The sequence below is a fragment of the Choristoneura fumiferana genome, chromosome 2, assembly GCF_025370935.1.
Source record: "Choristoneura fumiferana chromosome 2, NRCan_CFum_1, whole genome shotgun sequence".
NCBI lineage: Eukaryota > Metazoa > Arthropoda > Insecta > Lepidoptera > Tortricidae > Choristoneura > Choristoneura fumiferana.
In genome coordinates, this window is record NC_133473.1 from 14,877,449 (window position 1) to 14,902,434 (window position 24,986).

The 24,986-nt window shown below is 36.0% G+C and overlaps 1 protein-coding gene across 1 annotated transcript; it reads right to left on the reverse strand.

The window, feature by feature from the left end:
- Positions 1–1,364: 1,364 nt before the first annotated feature.
- LOC141444514 (proton-coupled amino acid transporter-like protein pathetic) lies at positions 1,365–24,980 on the reverse strand. The gene is made up of 9 exons (XM_074110065.1): positions 24,955–24,980; positions 16,532–16,669; positions 13,613–13,763; positions 12,776–12,897; positions 10,492–10,576; positions 8,395–8,639; positions 6,508–6,720; positions 4,092–4,261; positions 1,365–2,399 (listed from the first exon to the last, which is right to left on the reverse strand). The coding sequence occupies exons 1-9, from the start codon at positions 24,972–24,974 to the stop codon at positions 2,161–2,163; spliced, it is 1,383 nt and encodes a 460-aa protein (XP_073966166.1). The 5' UTR covers positions 24,975–24,980; the 3' UTR covers positions 1,365–2,160.
- Positions 24,981–24,986: the final 6 nt, after the last annotated feature.

Genomic DNA, 24,986 nt, shown 5'->3' on the forward strand with positions numbered 1-24,986 from the left:
ATATTCGTATTAACCTTTTTGTGTTCAACATAGTTTTAAATAATTAGGCACTTGTCCCACCGCCGACGATAAGCGAGAAGCGAGTAGAGCGAGTAACTAGAAACGAGTGGGTGAGCAGCGAGAAGCGAGTGTTGTTTTGTCGCTGGCTGTAAGCGAGTGTTCGAGTGCGACGGGCGATTACTCGCTCCACTCGACTGGCCCGCCAAGCTGACATCGCTGAGCGAGTATCTATAGCTCAGCGAGTTTTATAGCTCTTGTCGCTACGACAAAAGATGTAAGAGCGAGTTCTCGCCGACATTGTGAACAGCCAGCGATCAACTATTAATATATGTGTCTCTTTTACTCACACAGGACAGGATCTTATATCTTTAGTTCGTTTCTTGAGCGAGAAAATAGTCGATAGCCAATCGTTTCCTCGCTGACGGTGAGACAACTGCCTTACTATTTTCCAATAGGCATGCGATTATGTGATAGTCAGAGAAGCATAAAGTAGGCACGATTTTATGCCTAATCGTCACTTTTGTACGGCAGAGAAGCTTCTGTACTTGTACTAAGTATTATTATTCCGTGGTGATGCCTGGTGATACCATCTGCAAATTTTTTGAATTTGCCACGGTTTTGCAGGTTCATCTTTCATTAGCCAGACTATTAAAACGTAGTGGTTATATTCTCTTTGAGGCTCTATCTGCAATTTTCGATCCAGACCACATTTATAATATTAGTAGGTACCTAAGGATGTAAAAGTACCTATGTAACCACGTGATTGTCTGTTACCATACCACCTCACGCTTAAACCACTGAAGCGATTTAGATGAAACTTGTTATGAAGATAGTTTAAGATCACGGGATGGACATACTTAGTACAGTCTCTGTCCCGAAAAATTTCATAGTTACTACTGTATATTTAATTACACAGGCACAGACTTCAAAAAAGATATTGTAATTTTTCTTTAAACGTTTAAAAGATAAATCTTTATTTTTTTCTTTAATGACCTCCCTAACCAACAAGCAGGGCTACTACGAAATTCGAAACTCGAAGTTCGTGTCGTGCCGTCCCGCTCGCTCTCGTATTAAATAGTATAAGTGTCAGAGGGACCGCACGACACGAACTTCGAGTTTCGTAGTACCTAGCCTTGCTGAGGCCGTATTGCCGTACGAATAGGTCTTCCCTTGACCTTCAGTACCACTACCATGAGTTTACAGTGAGCGTACTCGATAGCGACGGCGTAAATTATTTGTAGAGGCGCTGTACAATTCTCCATCCCATGATAAATGAGACTAAACCATCAGTATCCCAATAACACCTTCTCTTCTCCTCCTTTTTGAACTTAGTTAAAATAGAAAGGTAGACAAAAGAAAAACAGTTAGTATTCAAAATATTTATATCTTCAATAACAACAACTTACAAAATTATCACGTTTTTCAATAGCAATAAGTTTAATATTCTAATTTTCATATTGCAGTCACTGTTCTGTACGGCGTTAGTGCCTACATTCATGTTTACATAAGAGTACTTATATACTCTTATTGACTTGACTGCAGTAGGTATAATACTTATACTATACTTACCTACTCGATGCATTTCTTTGAAATGGACACACATTTCAAGTCACTATTGCATTTTTTTTGCGGAATACAATTTTCAACCCTAAAGGCCCCATATATACGGTACGATTCGTCTGTACAATCGATCTGATGAAAATCGTGACGATTGATCGTAAAGAGCCATATTATACTTTCGATTCATCGTTACGATATTCATGATTGCATGGGATTTTGTTGCGATCTCCGACATCGTCTTCGATGAAGTAAATCGTTAACGATCTTGAAATACACTATCGATTCGTCGTTTCGATCGGTCTGAAGCGACGGATCGTACAGATGAATCGTACCGTGTATGGGGCCCTTAAATCATTTTTGTTTTTAGTTTATGTATGATGACTTTCTTGCTACCCGCATTTTCTTTTTAAGTCCGAGTTAATGTAATAATTATAGTTAATACGTAATATCTTACGTAGTACATTATATTATAATCTTGATGTTTTATGTAAGCCTTGCTTAAATTAACTTACTTTATTGCAATGATGTATGTAGAAGCTCATTGCTTTATTGTATACCTAACTAATGAACTTAAAATAAAATACACAGCCACTTTATTAACTAGCTAGTCCTAATAATCTCTCTGATACTCTGAGTAACACCTGAGACCAAAACAAACGATCCGAAGACGATAAGTATAATGTCCTTTATCAGAATCCAATCAAATTTACCAAGACCTCTTTCCCAGTGGAACATGAGGTCCAATATAGACGGTGCTATGAGACCCAGGAAAGCGTAGAAGAACGCCCCTTCTAGACCAATGACTTGTTCTAGACGAGGCAACGTCGCTGCCGCTATAACTGCAAGAGAAAAAAAGAAATCGATTAGGTATAGTTCTCTTTATGTCAGATCTATTGTCAAGAAGACATTCATATCTAAGGCGTATTATAAAGTTAATGATTATATCATGGACAGGGATATTTGGAAATAATTCCAATCCGCATTATAGCGATCCCTTCAAATAGCGAACCTACGTGTTAAAAATAAAGTTGTGTTAAATACTTGTGATGTAGTTATAGATATCATTTAAAAATATTGTAAATCTGTTTAAAAAAATATACCTCGTTGAGTTTCTTGCCGGATTCTTCTCAACAGAGGTTTTCCGAACCGGTGATAGATTTTTTTTGACATTCATAAGTGCTTGTTTTACCCTAAATTGAATAAAGATATTTTGACTTTGACTTTGACTATGGTAAGGCATGTCCGTCCCTCCATAAAGATGCCAGTGCACGAACTTTAAGTTTTTAATTAATTGCTTGTTAAGTGTTAACTAGTTTTTTATAGTGATCTTTTATCGTAACTTGTACACACTAAACGAGCATAATTTTATTATTATAAAGTTGGGATTACTGAGGTTTCTATCCGTACCTACCTACTTAAGAACTGTAGTACCTACCTACAAACACCACAAAACGCGAAAGTATAAGGGCACCTTTTTAAAACCGTGCCTGAGCATTTAATTTAATATTATAACGATTTTGCTTTATTTCCTCGCATTAAATATTGGAGAAAAGCACTATACATGCCTCTAACTCTACTTCTACTACTACTGTCTACTACTGCCTAACTCTACTCATCCACGAATTGCAGTTTCCCGGTACTACCTCGTGCCACTCTCATGCTACAATAAATATTAACCGTTAACTTTACGTTAAGTAAAAGTGTCAAAGATTTTAAGATTTTTTTGTTAATCAATGGTGTGTAATTAACTTCCTCAAACTACAAATATAATATATACAACAGTATGATAAAAAAATGAACGTGGAAAAAACGGAACTAACGCGGCTATCTTGCAAAATTTTTTTTTAAGTTCGCCGTGAATGTCGCTGTTTGAATCTTTTGCTAGTGGTTTTAGGGTTCTGTACCCAAAGGGTGCCAACGGAACCCTATTACTGAGACTCCCCTGTCTGTCTGTCGGTCTGCCACAGGGCTCTATCGCTTGAGCCGTAATAGTTAGACACTTGAAATTTTTACAGATTGTTTTATTGTGGCCGCTGTTACAAAAAATATTGAAAAAAGCATAAAATAAATATTTAAGGGGGGCTCCCATACAACAAACGTGATTTTTTTGCCGTTTTTTTTGCTTGTTATTAATAACGGCAACAGGTAGACGCTTGAAATATTACCAGAATAATTATTTAGTTGTATAATCACATCACTTTAAAAATAAATAATTAAATTAAAATGAAATAAATATTTATCGGGGCTCTCATGCAACAAACTTGATTTATTGCCGTTTTTTGCTAATGTCTAAAATGTTGTATAAGATAATGGTACGGAACCCTTCGTGCGCGAGTCCGACTCGCAATGGCCGGTTTTTAGTTTATATCTTGAGATTAAAGCACTAATGAACAAAATCCAATTATAATAACTTAATAAGTAAATAAACATAAAATAAAGCGCCCTCGTACAAACGTCACTCACTTTCATTGCGATCTTTGTCGCACAAATAGAAATAAATTAAATAGAAACCCTTTACAATTATAAGATACCTGTCAGAATAGTGAACACTGCTCGCATGACTCTCTGCGCCAAATCATGGTACTTCTGTCCGACGTGCTGCTTAGTGTTGCGCCACACTATCTCCATTGGCACGTAAAATTGCAGCGTGTATGTAAAGAAGATTGCCAGGATGATAAAAACCTTTGCCATTAGCGCAGGCCTGAAATGAGGAATTGAACTTCATTAATTTTGACCTATTTAAGTATCAGTTTATCTTTGGCGAACGGTTTTCGAGGCTTATTATACTGAGATAATTTATACTTGAACTGAATAGAGTGGGAATTGAGTCTGCCTCACGAAACTCCTCAAATATAATCCGACGTCCACGAGGACGTCCACATAATAGATCTAGTCGATAATAGTAGATTATTGTCGTGGCCTGGAAGTAGGCAATTGATGGCTGAGTATGAGAATTAAATTAATTTATTTTATTCATAAATTTTCTCAACAAAATATATTATGACATTTAATTTTATTCCAATAAAATTTTTCATGTTTTCCCGCCTTTTTTTCATTAAAAAACAGCAGGTGTATTTTTCCTCCGAAAACACCGCAAGCTGTTTCAGATCCAATAAAAAAGTCTAGAGTTCCAACAAAATAACTGATAGCAGCCATTTGAGTTGGCTGTATACTTGACATGGTCGTTTTCACTTTTTTTTATTTGCTGGAATACGTTTGCAACTTTGCATCTTACGAGTAGATATCATCAGGAACAGTATTCAGTCGATATACAAAATCAACATGCAAATTTAAAATTACAATGGTATTATGATTTAAAATTCCAAAAGTCCTTAACACTATAGAAGCAGTGATCATGTAGCCATTCAGTCAGCCTTGCTTTAAATAATCTACCATGCAACACCTTCAACTCGTCAGAAAGGTTATTATACAGCACGATGCACATGTTGACAGGCATTTCTCTTACAGATGTCAGAGTGGCAAGGGGGTTGATACAACAAATTTTTGTATTGCGCGCGAAGCTCTCCTCCGAACCATCTTCCATTTGTTTTAAAGTATTCTGGGTGGTCCTTAGTAAATAGATACGCTTTTAAGATCTTCATACAGGCCAAGGGTAGAACTTTAAACTTTTTAAAGAGTGGTATACAGCTATCATCAAACCGAGCACCACCCACTGCACGTAAACATCTATTTTGAATTAGGAATGCCCTATGGATGTCTACAGAGTTCCCCCACAGCAAGAGACTATAATAGGCGGTTAAAGTTGCCCCGGTGGAAACAGAATTTTTAAGTTTTCTTTGGAAGAAAACAAACCTCGCTAATTTAAAACAAACTGAATCCATGTCCAATCATTGATGTCAGCTAGTGCTTTATTTATATTTGTTTCGAACGTTTCTTTATCGGCTCCTTTTACTATTAGGGTTGTGTCGTCTGCAAAAAGTACACACTTATGTGACATAGCCTGGGAGAGGTCATTAATATATAATAAAAACAATAAAGGTCCTAGATTGCTTCCTTGAGGCACTCCTGAGCCATTGGCCCGAAATTGTGCCCCGTACTTTTCCCTCACAAGACTATTCCCTACTCTGGACACTAAAGATTTCTGTGCATTGCCCTCGTTCGGATAAATTTAAAAAGTTAGAGACTCGACAATAATAAATTATTGTCGAGCTAGCGCGCCTGCAATCTTTTTAACTTTTTAATTTCCCGCTGACAATAAACGCACTTAGCCTTTTGATATGTAAGGAATAATGTAGACTTACGGTCATTTTTAAGAAAAATAGGTATAGGTAGTATAGGTAGGTATATAGGTGCTCTCTTTTATAATGAGTTTAGAATTGCAGTTACTTTGTCTTACTTTGCGGAGGTCCAATTGGTCCAAATTAACTACACTACACTAATCTTGTTTTTTATTGAATTGTACCTACTTTAATAAATTTAGTAAAAATATAGATGTATTAATGTGGTACCTATAAAAATATTTTTCATCCTGGAAAATTACATAGTTCCCTCAGTATATCTAAAGATAATGTAATAAATTAAATTCTACGCGGAGGAAGCCGTGGGCAGGTTGAACTATTATAAATTAGGTTAGCGGAGGAGCAAGGTAGTAAGGTTTAATTCAATGCCACAGATGCCACTCATATGTGTAACATGTATATAAGCTCAGCGGTAAGGCCCACCACCAGGACGGATCTGAGGGGGCAGGGGTTGGGGTGACATGGGGGTCATGAACCCTCTGGGCCTTGGAGAGGATATAGGACAACAGTAGATATTTTTCCAAACTCATTGATTTTGTTATTTGATTAATGTTATTTTACAATAAACAGGCATAATTTTTTTTTGTGAAAATTAACTAAAATTTGACCATATGGCCATCCCTGGCTATAAAGCTGGATGCTGGATTCGCCCTTGGCTTGCCAAGCAAGGTACAGAAATGAAACTCACACTTCAGCCGTCGGCAGATTCAGTGTGATGCTCCCCTGAGAGTCGTCCCCATACTTGACGTAGCCCAGAAAGCCCATGATGGTGTACAGGAGAACTACCACTGTCATGGTGATGTTCAGGACCCCAGGGCATCCCAGGAAGTGCTCTGGCTTCTCCATGGTGTTCTCGACCGGGAGGACCACGCCAATTCCTTCCATGGCAAAAATCACTGTACTGAAATGAACATTGATCAGTTAAGTGGGTTCTGTGAAGTCATCCGTATAAATACTATATATATATTAACCAACCGGAAGATGTCCACAGCTGAACAAATCCCTTAAGGCCAGATTTGTATTGTATTGTAAAACTCTTTATTGTACATAAAAACACATGAAAATAACAGAACACATTTACAACACAGCAGCAGCAGAACAGATTTAGGGGAGGGCATCCGGGGCTACAGCCCCAGGGCCTCCACAAAAGAGGGGCCCCCACAATAGAGACTCCAGAAATTTATTTTTCAAATTCCTCAACTTTTCCTTTGATATTTTATTTCGCTGTTTTAACTTTACCTATAGTAATTTGTATAAACATAATTAATTATACTATTCATTTTATTCGGGAAATATTTTTAGGCCTCCACTCCTTTGTTGTCCCAAGGCCTCCAGACCCTAAGAAAAAAGCTACAATGAGAACGACAACTCGCTATATTACTCACTAGTAGGTGTACGTAAAATAAAGTTAGCTTATTAGATTAAAAAATAATAATATTAGCTATAAAATTGGTTTAATTTACCATTGCCAACTTATTTAGTGTAAAATATCCTATTGCTTTGTAAGAACGATCTTTACTTTTAAAATTATAATTGCGAAAGTTGTGTACCTACGTCGGTCTGGCTGTTACATCTCGACGTTTAAACCGCTGAACCGGTTTAGATTAAATTTTAGTGTGATGAGATAGGTTAAGACCCTACTTAAGACCCTAGGAACGACATAGGAAAGTTTTTATCCCGGAACAATGCACAGTTTTCGCGGGATAGCGATAAACGGATTCTTCGCAAACGGAGTCGCGGGAAACATCTACTTACAGGTATAATTGCAAGTTAAATATAGTAGTCACGTTTAATATAATAGTATAATATAGTAGTCACGTTTCATTTAATAGTTTTAAGTTATTTTTCCACGGGATGTATATCGCGATAGATCGCGATTATGTTAGGTACAGTCACCTGCATTAATATCTGTCCCAGCGGAGCGTGCAAAAATATCTGACACGTCCTACTGGCCCTAGAAATAGCGTCGCATCAGATATTTATGTACGCTTTGGTGTGTCAGATATTGGAGCTGGTGACTGTACTTCTATATTTGGAAACTTGTTCTGACAGAACAGAACGGAAAAAGGTTCGTTGAAAACATCGCTATGCAGCAATGCGATGGCATTTGCATTCAGGAAATGTACTTTAGAAGCTGTGTCTAGAAATAAAATGGTGTGGTCATATACTTGTAGGTACCTTATTTAATAACTAAGCAAGTAGGTATATAGATTTGTAGAACCTTAAAATAAAAATGCGAACAATAACACGAAGTTTAATTTTAAAAACGTCGTGTCAGAGGAATAAATTCCAGCTGGCCAAGGTTCATTAATCGAGCATTTATTTTTTTGATTCTGGTGGGCACATTTTTGTTGACATGGAAGAAGATTCTGTTACAGTTTCGAGGTCATCTATGAGAAGATCTAAAAAATAATCTAAAATATCATCAAATTCTACAGCCCATTCATAAAAAAATGAGACCGCGAAAATTGAGGCCGTAGAAACTCTCGAATAATAAAATAACAATTTTCTTTACCCCGTGCCCTCGAGATATAAAAGTAGACTAATCGCTGGTGTAAAAATGCTGGGGACTTACCCGATGAACAGTGGCAGTTGCCCGATATTAACTGACTTAGGTAGAGTTGTCAGGTCCGGGAAGTCCATACAGATGTAATAGAGGCAGATGAGGAAGGTAGCAAACAGGAGAAGGTTAGCGAACCCTGAGGCCGGAGCCAGGTTTTTGAGGTTCTTGATCTGAGTGAAGGTCAGAAGCGGGACTAGGAACATCGCGCAGTACATGTTCACGGTCAGAGTGTTATCTACTGCGAAGTGATCGACAACCTGAAAAAGAAATTGAGTTATCGAAAAATTGAACTAATCCTACTTAATATTAGACATGACTAACGCCTTATTATAAAGACCCACCAGCGACCTTATTACACTTACACGAATAATGAGAGTGGTTAATTACATTGCGCGCCCTGTAATAGGACCGACCGTTAAAACAAAGTTTGACTTTGCCAGCAATAATTCGGGCACATAATAAACAAACTTAAAGGGTCGCCTTTGTCGGACATGAGATATCATTATAAAATATTTATTTATTTGATTCGGTACAATTACATATTGTAAACAACACAGAGGAAATTAACATACATAAATGGAAACAATTACAGTGTCTACAATACAATTACAATTGCACTCAACATTCATGCACACAATTTTTTTAACTAAATACTAAGAACTACAAAAGAAAACTATATATAGGTACATGCGAAAGCTTTTAAATGAATACGCATTGCGTAAACTCCTTCCTCTTTGCATTGCGTGTTTCTTACTTCTTCGCGCTGAAACGGCTCAACGGTGCACCAAGACCGACCTTTATGCCACTAAACATAAGGTCGATATAAACATTTGACGCTACGGCTGTATACAAGGTTTTAATTAAACAACTGAAATTCTCACACACCCCAAAATATTTTTTCATTTTATATCAGTTGATTGCATTTATTTTTGAATAACTTCATTATTTTAAAAGATATTCGTGTGTTTTTCTAAGTCAGTAATTCTACTTCTTTTCTAATACGGTATTTTGACTATATTGTATATATCTTATAAATTAAAACTGCACAATGCCTGTTATCAAATTGAGAAACAATTTTCAAGCTACCTTTACAAATAACAAAGTTATAAAGGTTTGAAATTCATGATTAGACAGAGAAAGACATACTGGCATGTGACGTCACACGCCAGTACCGCCATACTTGCTGCATAGAGAAAAGCGTTTGAGAAAAAGATGGGTATATAGATTTTTCAAAAAAACACTATAAATCCAATTTTCAACCAATTTAAATTTTCTCTTCGCTAAACACTATCTGTTTATCTATATTTTCATAATAATATTGTTGTTGTTGTTTCTTTAAAAAAATATGGCTCTGTCCATCGGAGGACAATTTTGCCAGTGTCTAGTAGTTTTTGCCGTTGTACGGTAAAAAAAATCTAGAAAACGAAATATGAGAGGTAATGGTGGATGAACGATGACAGCGCGAATCATAATAATATTAAGATAGGGCAAAATCAGGAGTTGTTAAATACCGTATTCTACACTTATACTTTTTATTTGTCAGTTGTGCTTTGACGTTTTTAGAAGAAAATGACACATTGACAGAAAAACGGCCAGCATTCAATTATCGAAATAGTACCTCGCTAAAATATTTAATTGGCGCCTATTGTAGTCGTAACGTTTAGACTGGGCACAATAAAAAAGGGATTTAAAACACAAACTAATTTAAAACAAAGTGTTATCGATTCTACTCTCGATTCTGAGCAAACTACTTTCTGGTTTTCAATTATTTAATTAACACCTTGTATATATTTTTGCATTCGACTGTACGTACATAGTTGAATGTTTGGAATAACACCTAAGCTACTTTTTATCTCGATATTCCCATGGGATCGAGATGCAATCTATAATTTCCAACCATTGGAAGACATGAAATTTGTTTACAAAATAGCTGTTTATACTCGTAACAGTGAAACTTTGAAAAATGTGAACAATTAACAGCATATACTAGTAAGATTTTATCTGGAACATATCACAACATACTTGTTGAATACAGCAAAACATTATCTTAAGTTTATTTTAGTTACGCGTAGGTACAGTACTCCGTCAGTTTGTCACTGTTCCAAATACCTGTTTCACTGACTGCACAAGCAGTATCACGTAGACAGCGCAGGCGCCCAGTATAGTGAACGCCATCGCCCAGTCTATAAATATCCTGAAATATGAAGGAAACGTTAGACACTTCCTAATGACCAGGTGGGCTGAGAGACCCGCTGAAATTTGTTTGAGAGCAAACGCGTGACACAAATTCGCACAGTGTACATAGATGTTTTATAATAAAACTCTCCTAATAATTAGTTTACCGCTAAAATGATATAACTATGCAACTTTCCGGGATAGGAACAATCCTATATCCTTCTCAGGGTTTCAAGCTATCTCCATACCAAATTCCATCCAAATCGGTTCCGCGGTTAAAGCGTGTAGAGGTGGTACAGTACCACTACCATGACTTTACAGTGGCCGTACTCGATAGCGACGGCGTAAATTATTTGTAGAGGCGCTGTACAATTCCCCATACAAATAATTTAGGCCGTCACGATACGTACGCACTCGACACGTACACACGTACACGTACACGTGCTCGTACGTACTCGATAGTACGGTCACTGTAAACTCATGGTAGTGGTACAGGTAAAAGACAGATAGAGTTACTTTCACATTTAAAATATTAGTGTGGAAGTGTAGATTTGGATTAATCCGGAACAAGGTATTTTATCAGGTAGTAAAGTTGGATTAGTTTAACCGAACAAAAAATAAAAAATAATGACCCCTTAAAAAAGTTGTTATGTTTGCTCTATCTATATGTTCAAAGTGTAACGCGTCAAAAGTGTGACTACATTTTGAATCAAAATACCTATGACCTAAAAGATTCCGAATTAATGTACAAACACTTTACATGTGTAATTAGTAGTGCAATTCTCTAACGGCTTGTCCTTGTCGAAGGCTATAATTATGTGACTTGTACCGATCAGCGTTTTCTCTATACATTGACCGGCCGATATGCCTACTGCGCAATGCTTATCAAACAGCATACGCAATGAACAGAGAAAACGAGATGAATCCGCGGACAAGGTTATAGGATCACAAGCCTGGTAGGTACACGGAAATTTTTCCAGTCACTCTTTTTGTATGGTTAACTACCATGCAAAGTGGTGCAACTCTTTGGACTCCTCCAATATGTTGCTGTGGTACTGGCTAAATAGAAAATAACATATAACTACGTAATATATGTATGGTACTTGCGCTCGGGAGTCAAATGTTGACTTGTCTAGACCAAAAAGATTCGATCGACACGTTTTTCTAGATTTTCTAATCTAAATAAATGTACAGAATACCTTCTAAATAATAATTAAATATCCCGCTTCAATATTATGACCTGATTTATAAATCACGAGTTCAATTACAATCAATTCTCGTGATTTATTGAAACAACAAAGATTTATCGAAACCTTGACTATCAATAGTAAGTCGTAAATAGTTTCAGTTCTAAATCATGAATGGGATATGATATAACGACATTCGAATGTTTTTTGTTTATTTTATAGATCAAAACTCGTCATTGCGTGTTATTGAACGGAAAAACAATTTTTGAGCTACCTTTACTTAAAACAGAGGCATAATAGTAGATTGTTTAACAAGGGACTAAAACAAGACATAACGATACGAGATGTTTAGCCACCCGAGCAGAGCGAGGGTGGCTATAGTTCGAGTGGCATTATGGTTGTTTAGTCTCGCGTTAAATCTACTATTCACTTTGCATCTATATCACTTTAAATGCGCGGAAAAAAACAATGTACTGTTCAAAATTACAATATTACTTTTTAAAAACGTACGCTCGACAAATGGACAGGCCATCTGTTCATAATTCAAATAGCTGCTTTCCTATCTAATCCTTAATATAAACGAAAAGATTTATACTCGTAATCATTAATTGTGTTTCACGAAATTAAATCGTGTTTTTTTTTAAATATTTTTGCACTGTTGTCACTTTGCGGTTATTTCCACGCCCTAAAAATCCTCCATTCATAAACACCGTGTTAGCTGTTTAAGGGTTTCCAACGTAAATTTAAAAAAAAATACTTTAATCCATAGAAAATAAAAAGGAGCTTTAGTCCCGATATGCAGACTCTAAAGTAACATTTTAAGAGCATGAGAAGTGAAAAGGTTTTAAATTTAAGATTAGACAGAGAAAGGCATACTTAAACGTGACGTCACACGTAAGTCACGCCGAACCTACACTTAATACACCCGCTAATCGATCACTAACAGACACATTTTAGTACTTATGCACTAGTATGTTATTTTGAGTAGGTATTGTAAACACAATGTCCATGAAACTTTCAAGCTTACCTACCTCGAAAATTTGGAATATCTTCTCAAAGGTGTGGGGCCTGTTTTGAAAACTGCCTCAACTGTCTCAGCATACCCCAAGGACGGGACTTTAGTTACCCTGGACACTTCTTGTGAAGTTTTAACCTGGAAAAATAAAACGTTCCTTTAAAATACTCCTAAAAAGCAGGAGTACAGTCGGTCGGGTGACAAGCAAAATTCACTGAATGCAAAAAAATATTTTATGGAAAATCAATCATGTTCAAGGAGTACTATATAATATGGTTGATTATCGACTTCAATTAGTGAACGTAGTTAGTTACTTTTGCTTGTCACCCGACGAAGTGCCTTGGTCTTCCATCGTATTTTATCGATAAAGTTCATTATTTATCGTGGTCTCTCAATCTGAAGCTAGTACCCATCATAAAGTTAAATAATAAAGTTCCATGTTAATGGATATGAAAACGTCACTCACGTAATATAATAATTTATTGACAATTATTCGAGTGCCGTCGTATTTCGATTCCCGATGCTTCTCTATGCTATTAACGACAGTCATGTTTCACATATTTCTGATACAAATGTTGCTAGAAGTATAAGAGAGCTCGACTGTATCTACCTTTCCTACTATATCTAGCCGGAATATTTTCTGAACGATGCTATGCGATGCGGTAGATAAAAAAGAAGAATTTTCTTAGCGATCAAAAGAAACGATATAAAACGTGGTTGATTTACAATAAAAGCAAAACTAACTAAATATAAACAATACAAATTGCATGCTCATGGAACATTTCACTAAGCAGTACTCCTATTTAGTTTTTACAGGGGCGATCTAGTTGACCTTGAATATTTAAATATTTACCAGTAAAAAAACGCAATGCGTGCAAATGTAGCCCAGGATAATGGTTCCAAATATGCCAACAATGGTACCGGAGTTCTTGAATGCAGCTGGCATGGCAAGGATGCCAGACCCTAATGAAGACTTCAGGAGATTGGCGAATGATCGCACGTCCCTGAAATGGTAAGTTTCTGTATGAATTTTAAGAATTATTAGTTTTTATTTACCTTATAAACTTATCGGTCGAATAAAAATACTGTTTGCCTATACAGAGGTTTCCATTAAAGATTATTTCTTAGAGAATAGGGTGATGTTAGTAGTTTTAAATGGTTTACTGGATTTAAATCCCATCAAGAACATCCCGTCCATCATTTCATCAAAAAGAAAACCCTTGAAAATATTTTTCTACGTAGGTACCTACTAGCTCGAAGTCGGTGCCTCAGCACGAGCCAGCAGGAATGGAACAATAGTCGTCTACCTCACCTACATACTATGGGTTTCAATCGATCCTGCTGGGTCGTGCTGAGTGACTGACTTCGAGCTAGTAGGTACCTACCTAGAAAAATATTTTCAAGGGTTTTGTGGTCAGTTCCATTTTTAGTTATTTTTTTATTTTTTTGGAGTCGGTATAACTTTTTTGTTAAAATTTTTCTTTATTTCTCACTTTTAAGTGATTTGTAGCCAAAGTACCTACATCTCACAACGATTCCATGAAGCCCCAACACGGCTTAGTTCCGTTGTTTTATAACAGAGTTCCGTTGCCTACCTTCCGGCTTCAGCATCAGATCAGTTCGAAAAAATCATTAACTTAAAGCTCCTTCTTAGTCGCTTATCTAGGTATGTTAATCATGATCGTTTCGGTTTGTCTCATGACGAGCGAGCATTACTTAGCTTTGACGAGTTGCATTGGTTATCTACGGTCTTCATCAGGTCCAGTTTACCAAATGATACTTTCTGAATGTGAATGCTTATCTTAATGCTAAAAATGCCGAAATCGCCATAGGTGTGCCTATAAAATTTGAGGTTTGCCCTCGATTTCCCTAAGATTCCATCATCAGATCTTGATTTGATGACAATGAGACCACCGTAGAAAAGTACCCTTTCGAATAAAAAAAAAAATTTGAAAATCGGTCCACAGTTGACTGAGTAATCGGCGAACATACATAAAAAAAAATACGAACATTGTAATAGAGAACCTCCACCTTTTTTGAAGTCTGTTAAAAATAAGGGTAAACGCGGCGCGTATTCGGGCTGATATTAAAGAAAGAAAAACATTTATTCGTGACATTTTTACAAATAAAAGAAAAAGAAAAAGGAAATAAATTTTGTCACGAAATGGTCCCAACTCAGCATGATGTCAACCTTGCGGCCGACGCTGGTCTTCCGTTGGAACCATTTAAGTGTTAAAAGAACACAACAGCAGTGAACTCGACAACTAAAACAATTTTTTACAATACACAAAACTAGTAATTTACAACATAAAAATATACCTTAACTACACAAAATATAAATAAAAGAAAAAAGAGAATAATATGCACGTCTGTATAGGCCTATTGCCTTTGCCAATAATACAATTATTGACGTGGCATTAAAAAAAGAAAAAAAGTACTCTGTGCTATAGACGTGGCATGGATGGATTCATAGTTCGTGCAAAAAAGAATGAGTTCCGAATAATCCATTACCATTACAATAAAATATCAGTGCAAACAAAGCGCCAACGGTACTTATAGCGATGTTTCTTTCTTTCTTTCTTTCTTTCTGTTCGGGCTGATATTGATAATATTGATGAGGACAATGAAGTTGAACAAAGATTTATTTGGTGCTGCCTTTACTTAAATGAATGTTATGTGACTACAGGGTGGCCCATTTATATCGGTCAGTATGGGAAAGTCTGAAACTATAAGACATACGAAAATTTCTTCTTAGGAACCATGAGATCGATTTTAATAACAAGAAAAACTGCATTCATGCATTTAAAAAAAAACCTGTACTCAGCTCGGGAAGCGAACCCGGTTGTTTTGAAAAAAAAAAAAACTTCGAACACCTACTAAAATAAATTAAAGTATGTGAAAACAATGCATTTTATTCATTTAAATAATGTTTTATGGACATTTACTTCTTAAGACGTACACAATCGATATCTAAATAGAAATAGTGTAAGTTTTTTTTTTTCAAAACAACCGGGTTCGATTCCCGAATCCCGAGCTGAGTACAGGTTTTTTTTTAAATGCATGAATGCAGTTTTTCTTGTTATTAAAATCGATGTCATTGTTTCTAAGAAGAAATTTTCGTATGTCGTATAGTTTCAGACTTTCCCATACTGACCGATATAAATGGGCCATCCTGTATATTGAATCTAAAGAGTTTTTAAGCGTTTTTATAAATCGGAACATTTTGAAAATGTCTACCAAGTGTTACCTAAGTATAGTAAAATGAATGAAACAAACCTGAAATAATTTTTGGGTATTTTTAGTTTACTGCAAAAAACAGATTTATCATATTTCCGCCACATGTTTTCAATTTATTAACTAAAAACCATTTACTAAAATAGGCACAGAAGAGCCTTGGTATAGATAAGTAGTTTGAGCTAAATCTTACCTGTTTTTTAATGCGTATATTTCACTGGATATGTATAGGTAAGGTGATTCCTAAAGATTCATAGCAGATGATCTCATACAAGGAAAATTGATTAATCTAATAGCCGTTATCGCCTCTTGATCAACTTATTTTCCTTAGTTAAGTTAACGAACCGAATGCTCTTAAGGGTTTATCCACTTAAGTAGTTACACTGTTAGTAAACCCGTTTATATGTAGTTAATTGGAATCCACGAAGCCATTTTTTTTACTTACCCTATTTGTAACCAAATCGAATAATCCAAGCTGCAGTTTTATCCCTAGATAATAGTGCACTTTACTTAGTACCTATTACAAAATGTAACTTACGAATTCGGGTGTTCCAATTTCCTGTTCTTGAAGGGGTCGTATTCGTTACTTTCCAGATCATTTTTCTCTTTATATTTTGTGTTAATTGTGTTGATTGATTTCGTCGACGAGTACACTCCATTTTCCGTTATTACTGCCCTGAAAAAAAAAATATTTTTTTAAATAAGATTTTCATTCATTGATTGCTGTCATGCGAATGATTTTTTCATGTATGTTTATACATAAGTACATGAAAAAAACACTAAAAGATTTAACATGAAAAGATTTAATTCAGATTTTTAAAGCTGTTTTCGAGAAAATACGTGCACCTACTAAATATACGGCTTATATAAACGGCTTTAAAAATCTGATTTAAATCTTGCATTAGATAATGTAATTTTGTCCTAGCTTTGTCTAGATCTCCATTCCCTGATACACCCTAACAGATATTAAAGCTAGAAAAAAACAAATTTGTATTTCATAGTATTAAATCCAATAAATAATGTTTCTCTGCGGATAAATTTCACAATATATTTTAGTAATAAATTTCATGATGTTATCATAAATAGGACAAATTCATAAAATGATAGAAGTAATAAGTGGTACCTACCTAGTACTAGATACCTACTGAATGACAATATTTCAATAGGTTGTACATCTTTCGATCGTGATAATTTTTATGTCTTGAAAGAAACGAACTATATTACAAGACATTCCGAAAGTAGTAAGTCATGTCCATGACGACACTACAACAATATAAATTTAAGATCTGTTTTAATGTTCTAAGTATGCTTGTAATGGATTACCTACTTTGTATGAATAATGCTTCTGGCGCTACAATTTTACTCTAACAAATACAAATAATGAGTTTATTAATTCAATGTTAATTATTAATTATTTTGTTTTTTTTTCCGCCTTGAAGTCCACCTACGATTTCGTGCCAGTCGCTGTGGAAACGGCTGGACCCTGGGGCGATGAGGCCCTTGACCTTTTTAAGGAGCTGGGGCGACGTTTGAGCGAGAAGGGCTACGACCCCGCTCAGAGTCCTGGTTAGTTCAGCAGGTCTCCATTGCTATTCAGCGGGGCAACGCCGCGGGTGTACTGGGGACCTTTGGGTCGGGCAGAACACTGGGCGGGGATTGTATATGTTAAAATTTGTTATGTTTTTTTGTTTATATGTATAGTTTATAAGGTTTGACGGGGCTTGTTGCGGATGTATCTATGTGTTATTTCTATATTTTATTTTTTAATAATTTGACGAAGCATGAGGATATTAATATTAAGACTTGCATGTTGTTTTAATTGATTGTTGATTTTATTTTGTGTATTTTTATTTTAGTTGACATTGATTGTATAATTTAATATTCACTACTTGTCTGGTGTGTTATAATGACTAAAAATACATTTTCTCTCTGATTATTTAGGTGCCATTGCGACTGTCTGTTAGGCAATTCTAACTATCCTTAACATCGATGTTACTCGGGACGATGTTAACACCTACCCCTTAATTACTACTGTTATGCTCAATTATTATTTACTGACAAGCTTAGAAGATCCAACAAGACACCAACAAGATGGAGCGAAGACCTGGTTAAGATCGCAGGATCGCGGTGGATGCGGAAAGCACAAGACCGGTCTGAGTGGAGAGCCTTGGGGGAGGCCTATGTCCAGCACGTCCACGTGACCAGGACGTCTTTCGGCTGACATGATGAAGCTTAGAAGACAAAGTCTAACAATTTCTTAAATCAATAATTATTTATCCCATGTGCGCGAGATTACCAGTGGGTGGTAGATTTTTTTGACATTGTATATAGATAGGTATGTTGACTTTTTGACTTTGAGTGCGCAGAAGCGAAGTGGCTGGCGGCTTTGCCCGAATAGCCAAAATATTTGGCCACATATGTTGATTAATCGCGTTATCGCGATATGTGTGGCCGTACCATGAGGAAAAATCTGTGTAGGACGTGTTTTTATTTTTATTCGACTGGATGGCAAACGAGCAAGTGGGTCTCCTAAGCTGTCGAGATTGTGCCACCAAAAGATATTATAATGTAAGTATCACTCATGTTAAAATATGCCTTAAATTTTCGTTAGGTATCTACTCGTCTGAGAAATCTCAATAGCCTCTTAATAACTTAAGTAATTAAATAAAACTAAAATTAATACGATTGTCAATGCGTAGTTTTTTATTAGGTTAAGTACTATAATACCTTAACTCTGTATTATTTGTTGAGCATTTAAACGCTTAGCAAAAGATAAGAGGCTGCACGTCTGTCACACGTGATATTGACGGAAGAGTACATAAATTAATTTTATTGGATATGTCATAATTGTAAAAATTATATGCCAGAAGGACATTTGCAAGGAATATAGACAGCCATTAGATACCGATTTTTGTTTCGTTGCATCTACCAGCGATATATAGGTATATAAAAAACTTAAGAAGATGACCTGTTTCTATGTAATAGTAACGACTCCATGTAGATGTCGGCGGCCGATCGTGAAATCCGCCATATATCACGAAATTCCTAGGCATATCGTGAAATGGCGCCATTTCATGAATTGGCTAAGGGAAAGGGTAGATCATGAATTCGCTTCGCTCGTCGTACCTACCATATCACGATGTGCCCGGTAAGTATAGAGCTAGGAATATCGACGATTGTGCTGCTCTAATCGATCTGCTGTATTGTTTCTCAGGCGCATCGTGATATGCCTGGCCAATTATGAAAGATATGCCTAGGAATTTCCTGATCTGGCGGATTTTACGATCGGCCGCCGATATAGATAAGTCGACGTTCCATATTCGAAAAATTACTGAAGTCCCATATCAATTCTGGACACTGGGTACTACATACAACAGGTCATTTGCGACATCATCTCAGACGGGATAAAGTCATTCTGTGGTAAGAACTTGCCTTTTAAAGTTAATCTAATCTTCACAGGACCTTAATTTTATATTAAAGCAACCGGCCAGTTAGGATTTATGAATGAGGAAGCTAGATTTTGTATAAAACGTAGGCTTTACTCTGTCGGATAAATATACGAACAAGTTATTCATGTCACTTGAAGATAAATAATCACGATCGTCCATATACAGAGTAAACATTTTTTCTTCCAACTATGCTTTAATTCATCATAACCACACTAAATACCCAGCATAAAGCGGGACTTTTCTGCTCTAGAGCAGAAAAAATGTATGAAAATCCTGGCATTGTTTTAGATTTTTTTTAATTGCATCACCAAAGAGGTAACACAACCTGACTGTTGCTCAACCTGACTGACGGTCTTATGAAATTTGATAGATTGCGTACAAAAAAATGTTGCTACCAATCCAACTTAAAAACAACTTTGTGTGTTTGGTTGGCCAACCTGGCGCCCATTCGAAATTTGAATTGCTACTAACTCTGTCAAAAAAAGTAATAAATAAAAAAAATAACAAATTGGCGGGAACCTTGCGAATTTTCCGTGGACATTTTTTGAAAGTGCAAATGTAAACTTACAAAAATGGAATCATCGAGTGCTAGTGACATTTCTTTCCTATTAACTGTTTAGCATGAGTTTTTTTTCGTCTACTATTCCTGTAATAGTTGAAAGAAAAGCAGATTATGCACCTCGCATTAAGTAATTTATATTAACCTCGTGCTTTTAAAAAAAGCCCTCGCTAACGCGCGGGCTCCAAATCGGCACTCGGTGCAATAATAAATAACTTTCTGCTTAGTGCAACAATCTGCTATATTTGGTCCTAATATCTCTTTACAATTTTAAGCTCAAAGTACAAAAGTTGCAGCTAGTGAATAAACGTATCTAACTATAAACCCTTAAATTCATTACAGATACATTGTATCAAATAACTCCGTAGTTTAGTCAAAAGTTGGCGTTGGAAACGATTTCAATTATCGACCTATTTATTACCCTGTCGCTGTCATGAGGCTAAATAATTATATGTCCGGTATGTGCATGTGCTCTTTAGACCGCATTTATCACTCGTCATTGTATCACTGTTGTAGTTGAAAAATTAATTTTAAGCTACTTGGATCAGTGAACAGTGATAAGACAGACTGGCGAAATAAATCTTATCAGTTTTCACGAACTTGAATAGTTTGTAGATTAACAGCATCGCACTGTGTTAGGGTCAAATCTTGCAAGCCGTATTCCATTCACTCTGGATTATTATGCCAGTTCTAGTCTAATAAGAATTCAGAGTGACTGTTAATACAGTCAATAAAAATTGCCGTATGAAAAACAGCTTGTTTTAAAAATAAAACAAAACAAATACTAGGTACTTTTGTAAAGTATCTGGAAAAGTAGTAATTACATTGCCCATAGGCACTAGTTATTTATGAAAAACGTTAGTTTGTCTACCCTTCTGCTACGCAACAACTAGATGTGTACAAGTGGTATAAGTAGATACGTGATAAAACAAATAACAACATTTTCTAATTTCTGCCCAGCACCACTACCATGAGTTTACAGTGATCGTACTCGACAGCAACGGCGTAAATTATTTGTATAGAGAATTGTACAGCGCCTCTACAAATAATTTACGCCGTCGCTATCGAGTAAAAAACTCATGGTAGTGGTATAGGCCTTCTTTGGCGCTCGGAACGGAGCGTTTCTCCAGCCGATACGAAAACAAGTGTGTCACGTGTTTTCATTTGTTTTCAAACTTTTTCAAGGCTCAATTGTCACAGAAGCGTGAAACTATAGAAAAGTTGCACAACTCTGGCGCCAGAGCCAGACTGCCGCCTACGTGCGCTGCGAATAGTTTCATATAGCGGTATGCAGGGCATATATAAATAAAAGGTCAATAAATTGGGTTTACAGCACCATTTTGTTCATAAAAATTAAAAAAATATTACAAACGTAAATTAGATGTTTTGAAATTTAAATAAAGACCATTAGTTACGTTTTAACCAATAATCAACTAGACAAACATAATTATTTTAGCCCTTTTCCATTCCCGGCGCAAAAGTGGACATGACTGGACTGATTCTGGTCTGGGTTCGTTTAAAACATGCGGATGCAACGGAGGTCCATAACATTACAAAATTCTGAGTTCACGGGAAGTACCCTGTAGGTTTTGATTCCGTTGCGAGTTTCGAAAATTTGCGGAAATTTGAAGCATAAACGGCTGCATCTTTTGATTGCGTTGGCTTAGAAGTTTGATTTTTTCTCAGCTCCAAGGGACAGTAGACCATAGTATTTGATATAAATTTCAGCTTGATACCTCCACGCGTTCCCGAGAAAAAGGGTCTTGACAGATAGACAGACGGACAAAAAGGATCCTATAAGGGTTCCGTTTTTTAGGGTTCCGGAGCCAAAATGGCAAAAACGGAACCCTTATAGTTTCGCCATGTCTGTCTGTCTGTCTGTCTGTCTGTCCGTCCGTCCGTCCGCGGCTTTGCTCAGGAACTATCAATGCTAGAAAGCTGTAATTTTGCACGGATACGAGTATATATGTAAATTATGCCGACAAAATGGTACAAAAAACTAAAAAAAATTTTTTTGGGGTACCTCCCATAGACGTAAAGTGGGGGCGATGAAGTGTGGGGTGTCGTTGGATGGTCTTTTAAAACCATTAGGGGTTTGCTAAGACGATTTTTAGATTCAGCGATTTGTTTGCGAAATATTCAACTTTAATGTGCAAATTTTCAAGCGTCCCCCCCCCCTCTAAAATCTAAACCGGTGGGTGAAAAAAAAAAAATTGTATTGGTTTGACCTGTGCCGACACCTTTGAATTTTAACAAATTTATATGCGACATTCATGACGTTTGAAATTTATCATGAACTTTACGGTGAAGGAAATCATTATGATGTAAGTACACACGTGGTAAGAAATTCAATGCTGTGTGTGAAGTTCCCAATCCGCACTGGGCCCGCGTGGGAACTACGGCCCAAGCCCTCTCATTCCGACAGGAGACCTGTGCTTGGCATTGGACGTTTATAGGCCGAGATGAACGCGAACTCCTCAGAAGTTCTAAAATCATAAAAGCTTCTTCCAGCTCCTAACGATTCTCAAAATATACTAATAAAACTAGCCGTTACCCGCAACTCCGTCCGCGTAGAATTCGTTTATCGCAACAATGTAATTTTCCGGGAATGAAAACTATCCTATGTCCTTCTCCGGGATGAAAACTATCTGTATACCGAATTTCATCTAAATCGGTTCAATGGTTTAGACGTGATGAAGTACTAATTTTATTAAGTATTATTACTTATACTCGTGTACTCGTAGTATCCTATACTAATTTTATAAATGCATACGAAAGTTTATAAAATTAATATAGGATACTATAAGTAATACTCAAGAGTTTTAGCATTTAATATTATTTGATTTCATTACATTATGGCAAAGAAAGGTTATGGCCGTTAACTACTATGACAAATGAAATTATGAGAAATACCTTTTTATGGTTAAAAGACTGGTGTTCGGAAATATTTTTCAGTAGTCATCTATCTACGAGTAATACGAGTACATTTAAAAGGGCTCCAACAATTTCGATGAAATTTGGTGTAGGGGTTTTCGGGGATGAAAAATCGATCTAGCTTGGTCCTGTCTCTGGGAAAACGTTTATTGTCGAGTTTTAGCACGAGCAAAGCTCAGTCGCCCAGGTACTTATATTTATTTCCATTACAATGAACTGCACAAATTGTTTTAGTATTATACTAAATACCAAGAATAATGTGGGCATGTTATTATTTGAATGGAAATCAACCGAAATATACTCATGTATCTGTTAACGAGTATGATTATGTTAACTTTGTACCACATTTGCAGTACGTTTGTAACTTTGGGATTATATGAGAATCACTGACTTCTTGGTTTCTTCATAAAGACCCCGTATTCATTATTTATCAATGCCTTACAATAAAGCTGATTTAAGTATCTCCAGTATTTGAATAGCTGACTTAAGGATATCGGTCCACGACATTAAGATAACTAATATTATGGTGTCTAAAGCCTTTAAAAAACTCATTTTGTTTTATCGACTACAAAAAACACTACGTAAATAATTTTGTACTACATAGTTTGAAGTCGGTGCCTTAGAAAGAGCCAGAAAAAACGATAGCCAGTAATAGTACCTACCTATGTAGGTAAGCTAGATGACTATATATAGGTAAACATCTGCTAGCTTGTATGAACACCGACAAAACTGACAGAAAATTATTTTCATGGTTTTTTGTGGTTGGTTAAAGTGTTTGTTATAGGTTTTTTTTCTCTTTTTAGTGTACAGTCACCAGCACCAATATCTGATACAACAAGCGTGCATAAATATCTGATACGACTCTATTTCTAGGGCTGGAAGGACGTGTCAGATATTTTTGCACGCTCCGCTGTGGCAGATATTAATGCTGGTGACTGTACTTACCTGACCCATTCGTAAGTTACAATAGCTTAATGTCAACAGCTCTTCATCTATAACACAAATAGATAGAAATAGTTCGTGCGAGAGAAAATGATGCAGAAGGGAGGTCACGACCCTCATTACTGAGGAATACGATACAAGGAGGACAAATACATTAATGCATACAAAGATGCTGAGGCACAGACGGCGGGAAAAGGCTTTATTTCATATCATGTAAAGTAGAAGCTGCCACACCATGACTAAACATTTGCTAGTCATATTGATAATCCGCTCGTCTCATTGTAGTTTAATGCTTCACCTAAGGCCTGCCAATCAGAGTGCAGCATTTACGAGTTTTTTTTTTCAAACTATTTATTTCCACTCTGTTCCTTACTTCCTCTATGATTTTCAGCAAACTAATAATAACTTCGGATGTGACTTTATAGACTTGCAATATTGTTATCATACTATTTACAACGTTGTTTTATTTTTAGTACAAACAAAATTTATAATAATGTGAACACGATACAATTTTATTTACGGTTTAGGGTTCCCTATTCGACGGGTTACAAACGGAACTTGTTAATGTCACTGCACTGTCAAACCGTATTAGATAAACAACTGAAATTTAAACAGGATATGTATATTTGTTGCTACAACTCAACCAATATTATATAATTATGTATGCTCAGGCAAGGGCTCACCAATTGTGAATTATTATAGACACACTCGTTTATAGCGTATATTATTATATTGACCTACCTATTTTCAAATTTGTACGGGATCCTCGGACCGCGAATCCGACTCGCACTTGGCCGGCTTTTATAAAATTTAACCCTATTTATTAACTTTATATATATTTTGTGCTACTTTTATGTGTAAAAATTAAATAATAAGTATAATTTTTAAGTTTTATTCTAATTTAACAGATATAATTCACCCATTACTCTAATCGTATCATCAACAGCTCAGTAAAATACTAATACTACTAATAATATTTAGCTCATTAAAGTCAAAAATAATAATTTAATTTTTTAAGCATTAACATACATAAAATATTACAAAAAAAACATAATTTAAATTGACACAAACACTTACGTGGAGCTAAATTCCTTCATGTTGTAACTGTT

What these genes read in the sequence shown, in the direction of transcription:
- LOC141444514 (XM_074110065.1), bottom strand. Translation starts at nt 24,974, where the DNA reads ATGAAGGAATTTAGCTCCAC. An exon ending in AAATTGGAACACCCGAATTC is followed by an intron (nt 13,764 to 16,531) that starts GTAAGTTACATT and finishes TTACCATTTCAG; the next exon opens with GGACGTGCGATCATTCGCCA. An exon ending in CGCATTGCGTTTTTTTACTG is followed by an intron (nt 12,898 to 13,612) that starts GTAAATATTTAA and finishes TTATTTTTCCAG; the next exon opens with GTTAAAACTTCACAAGAAGT.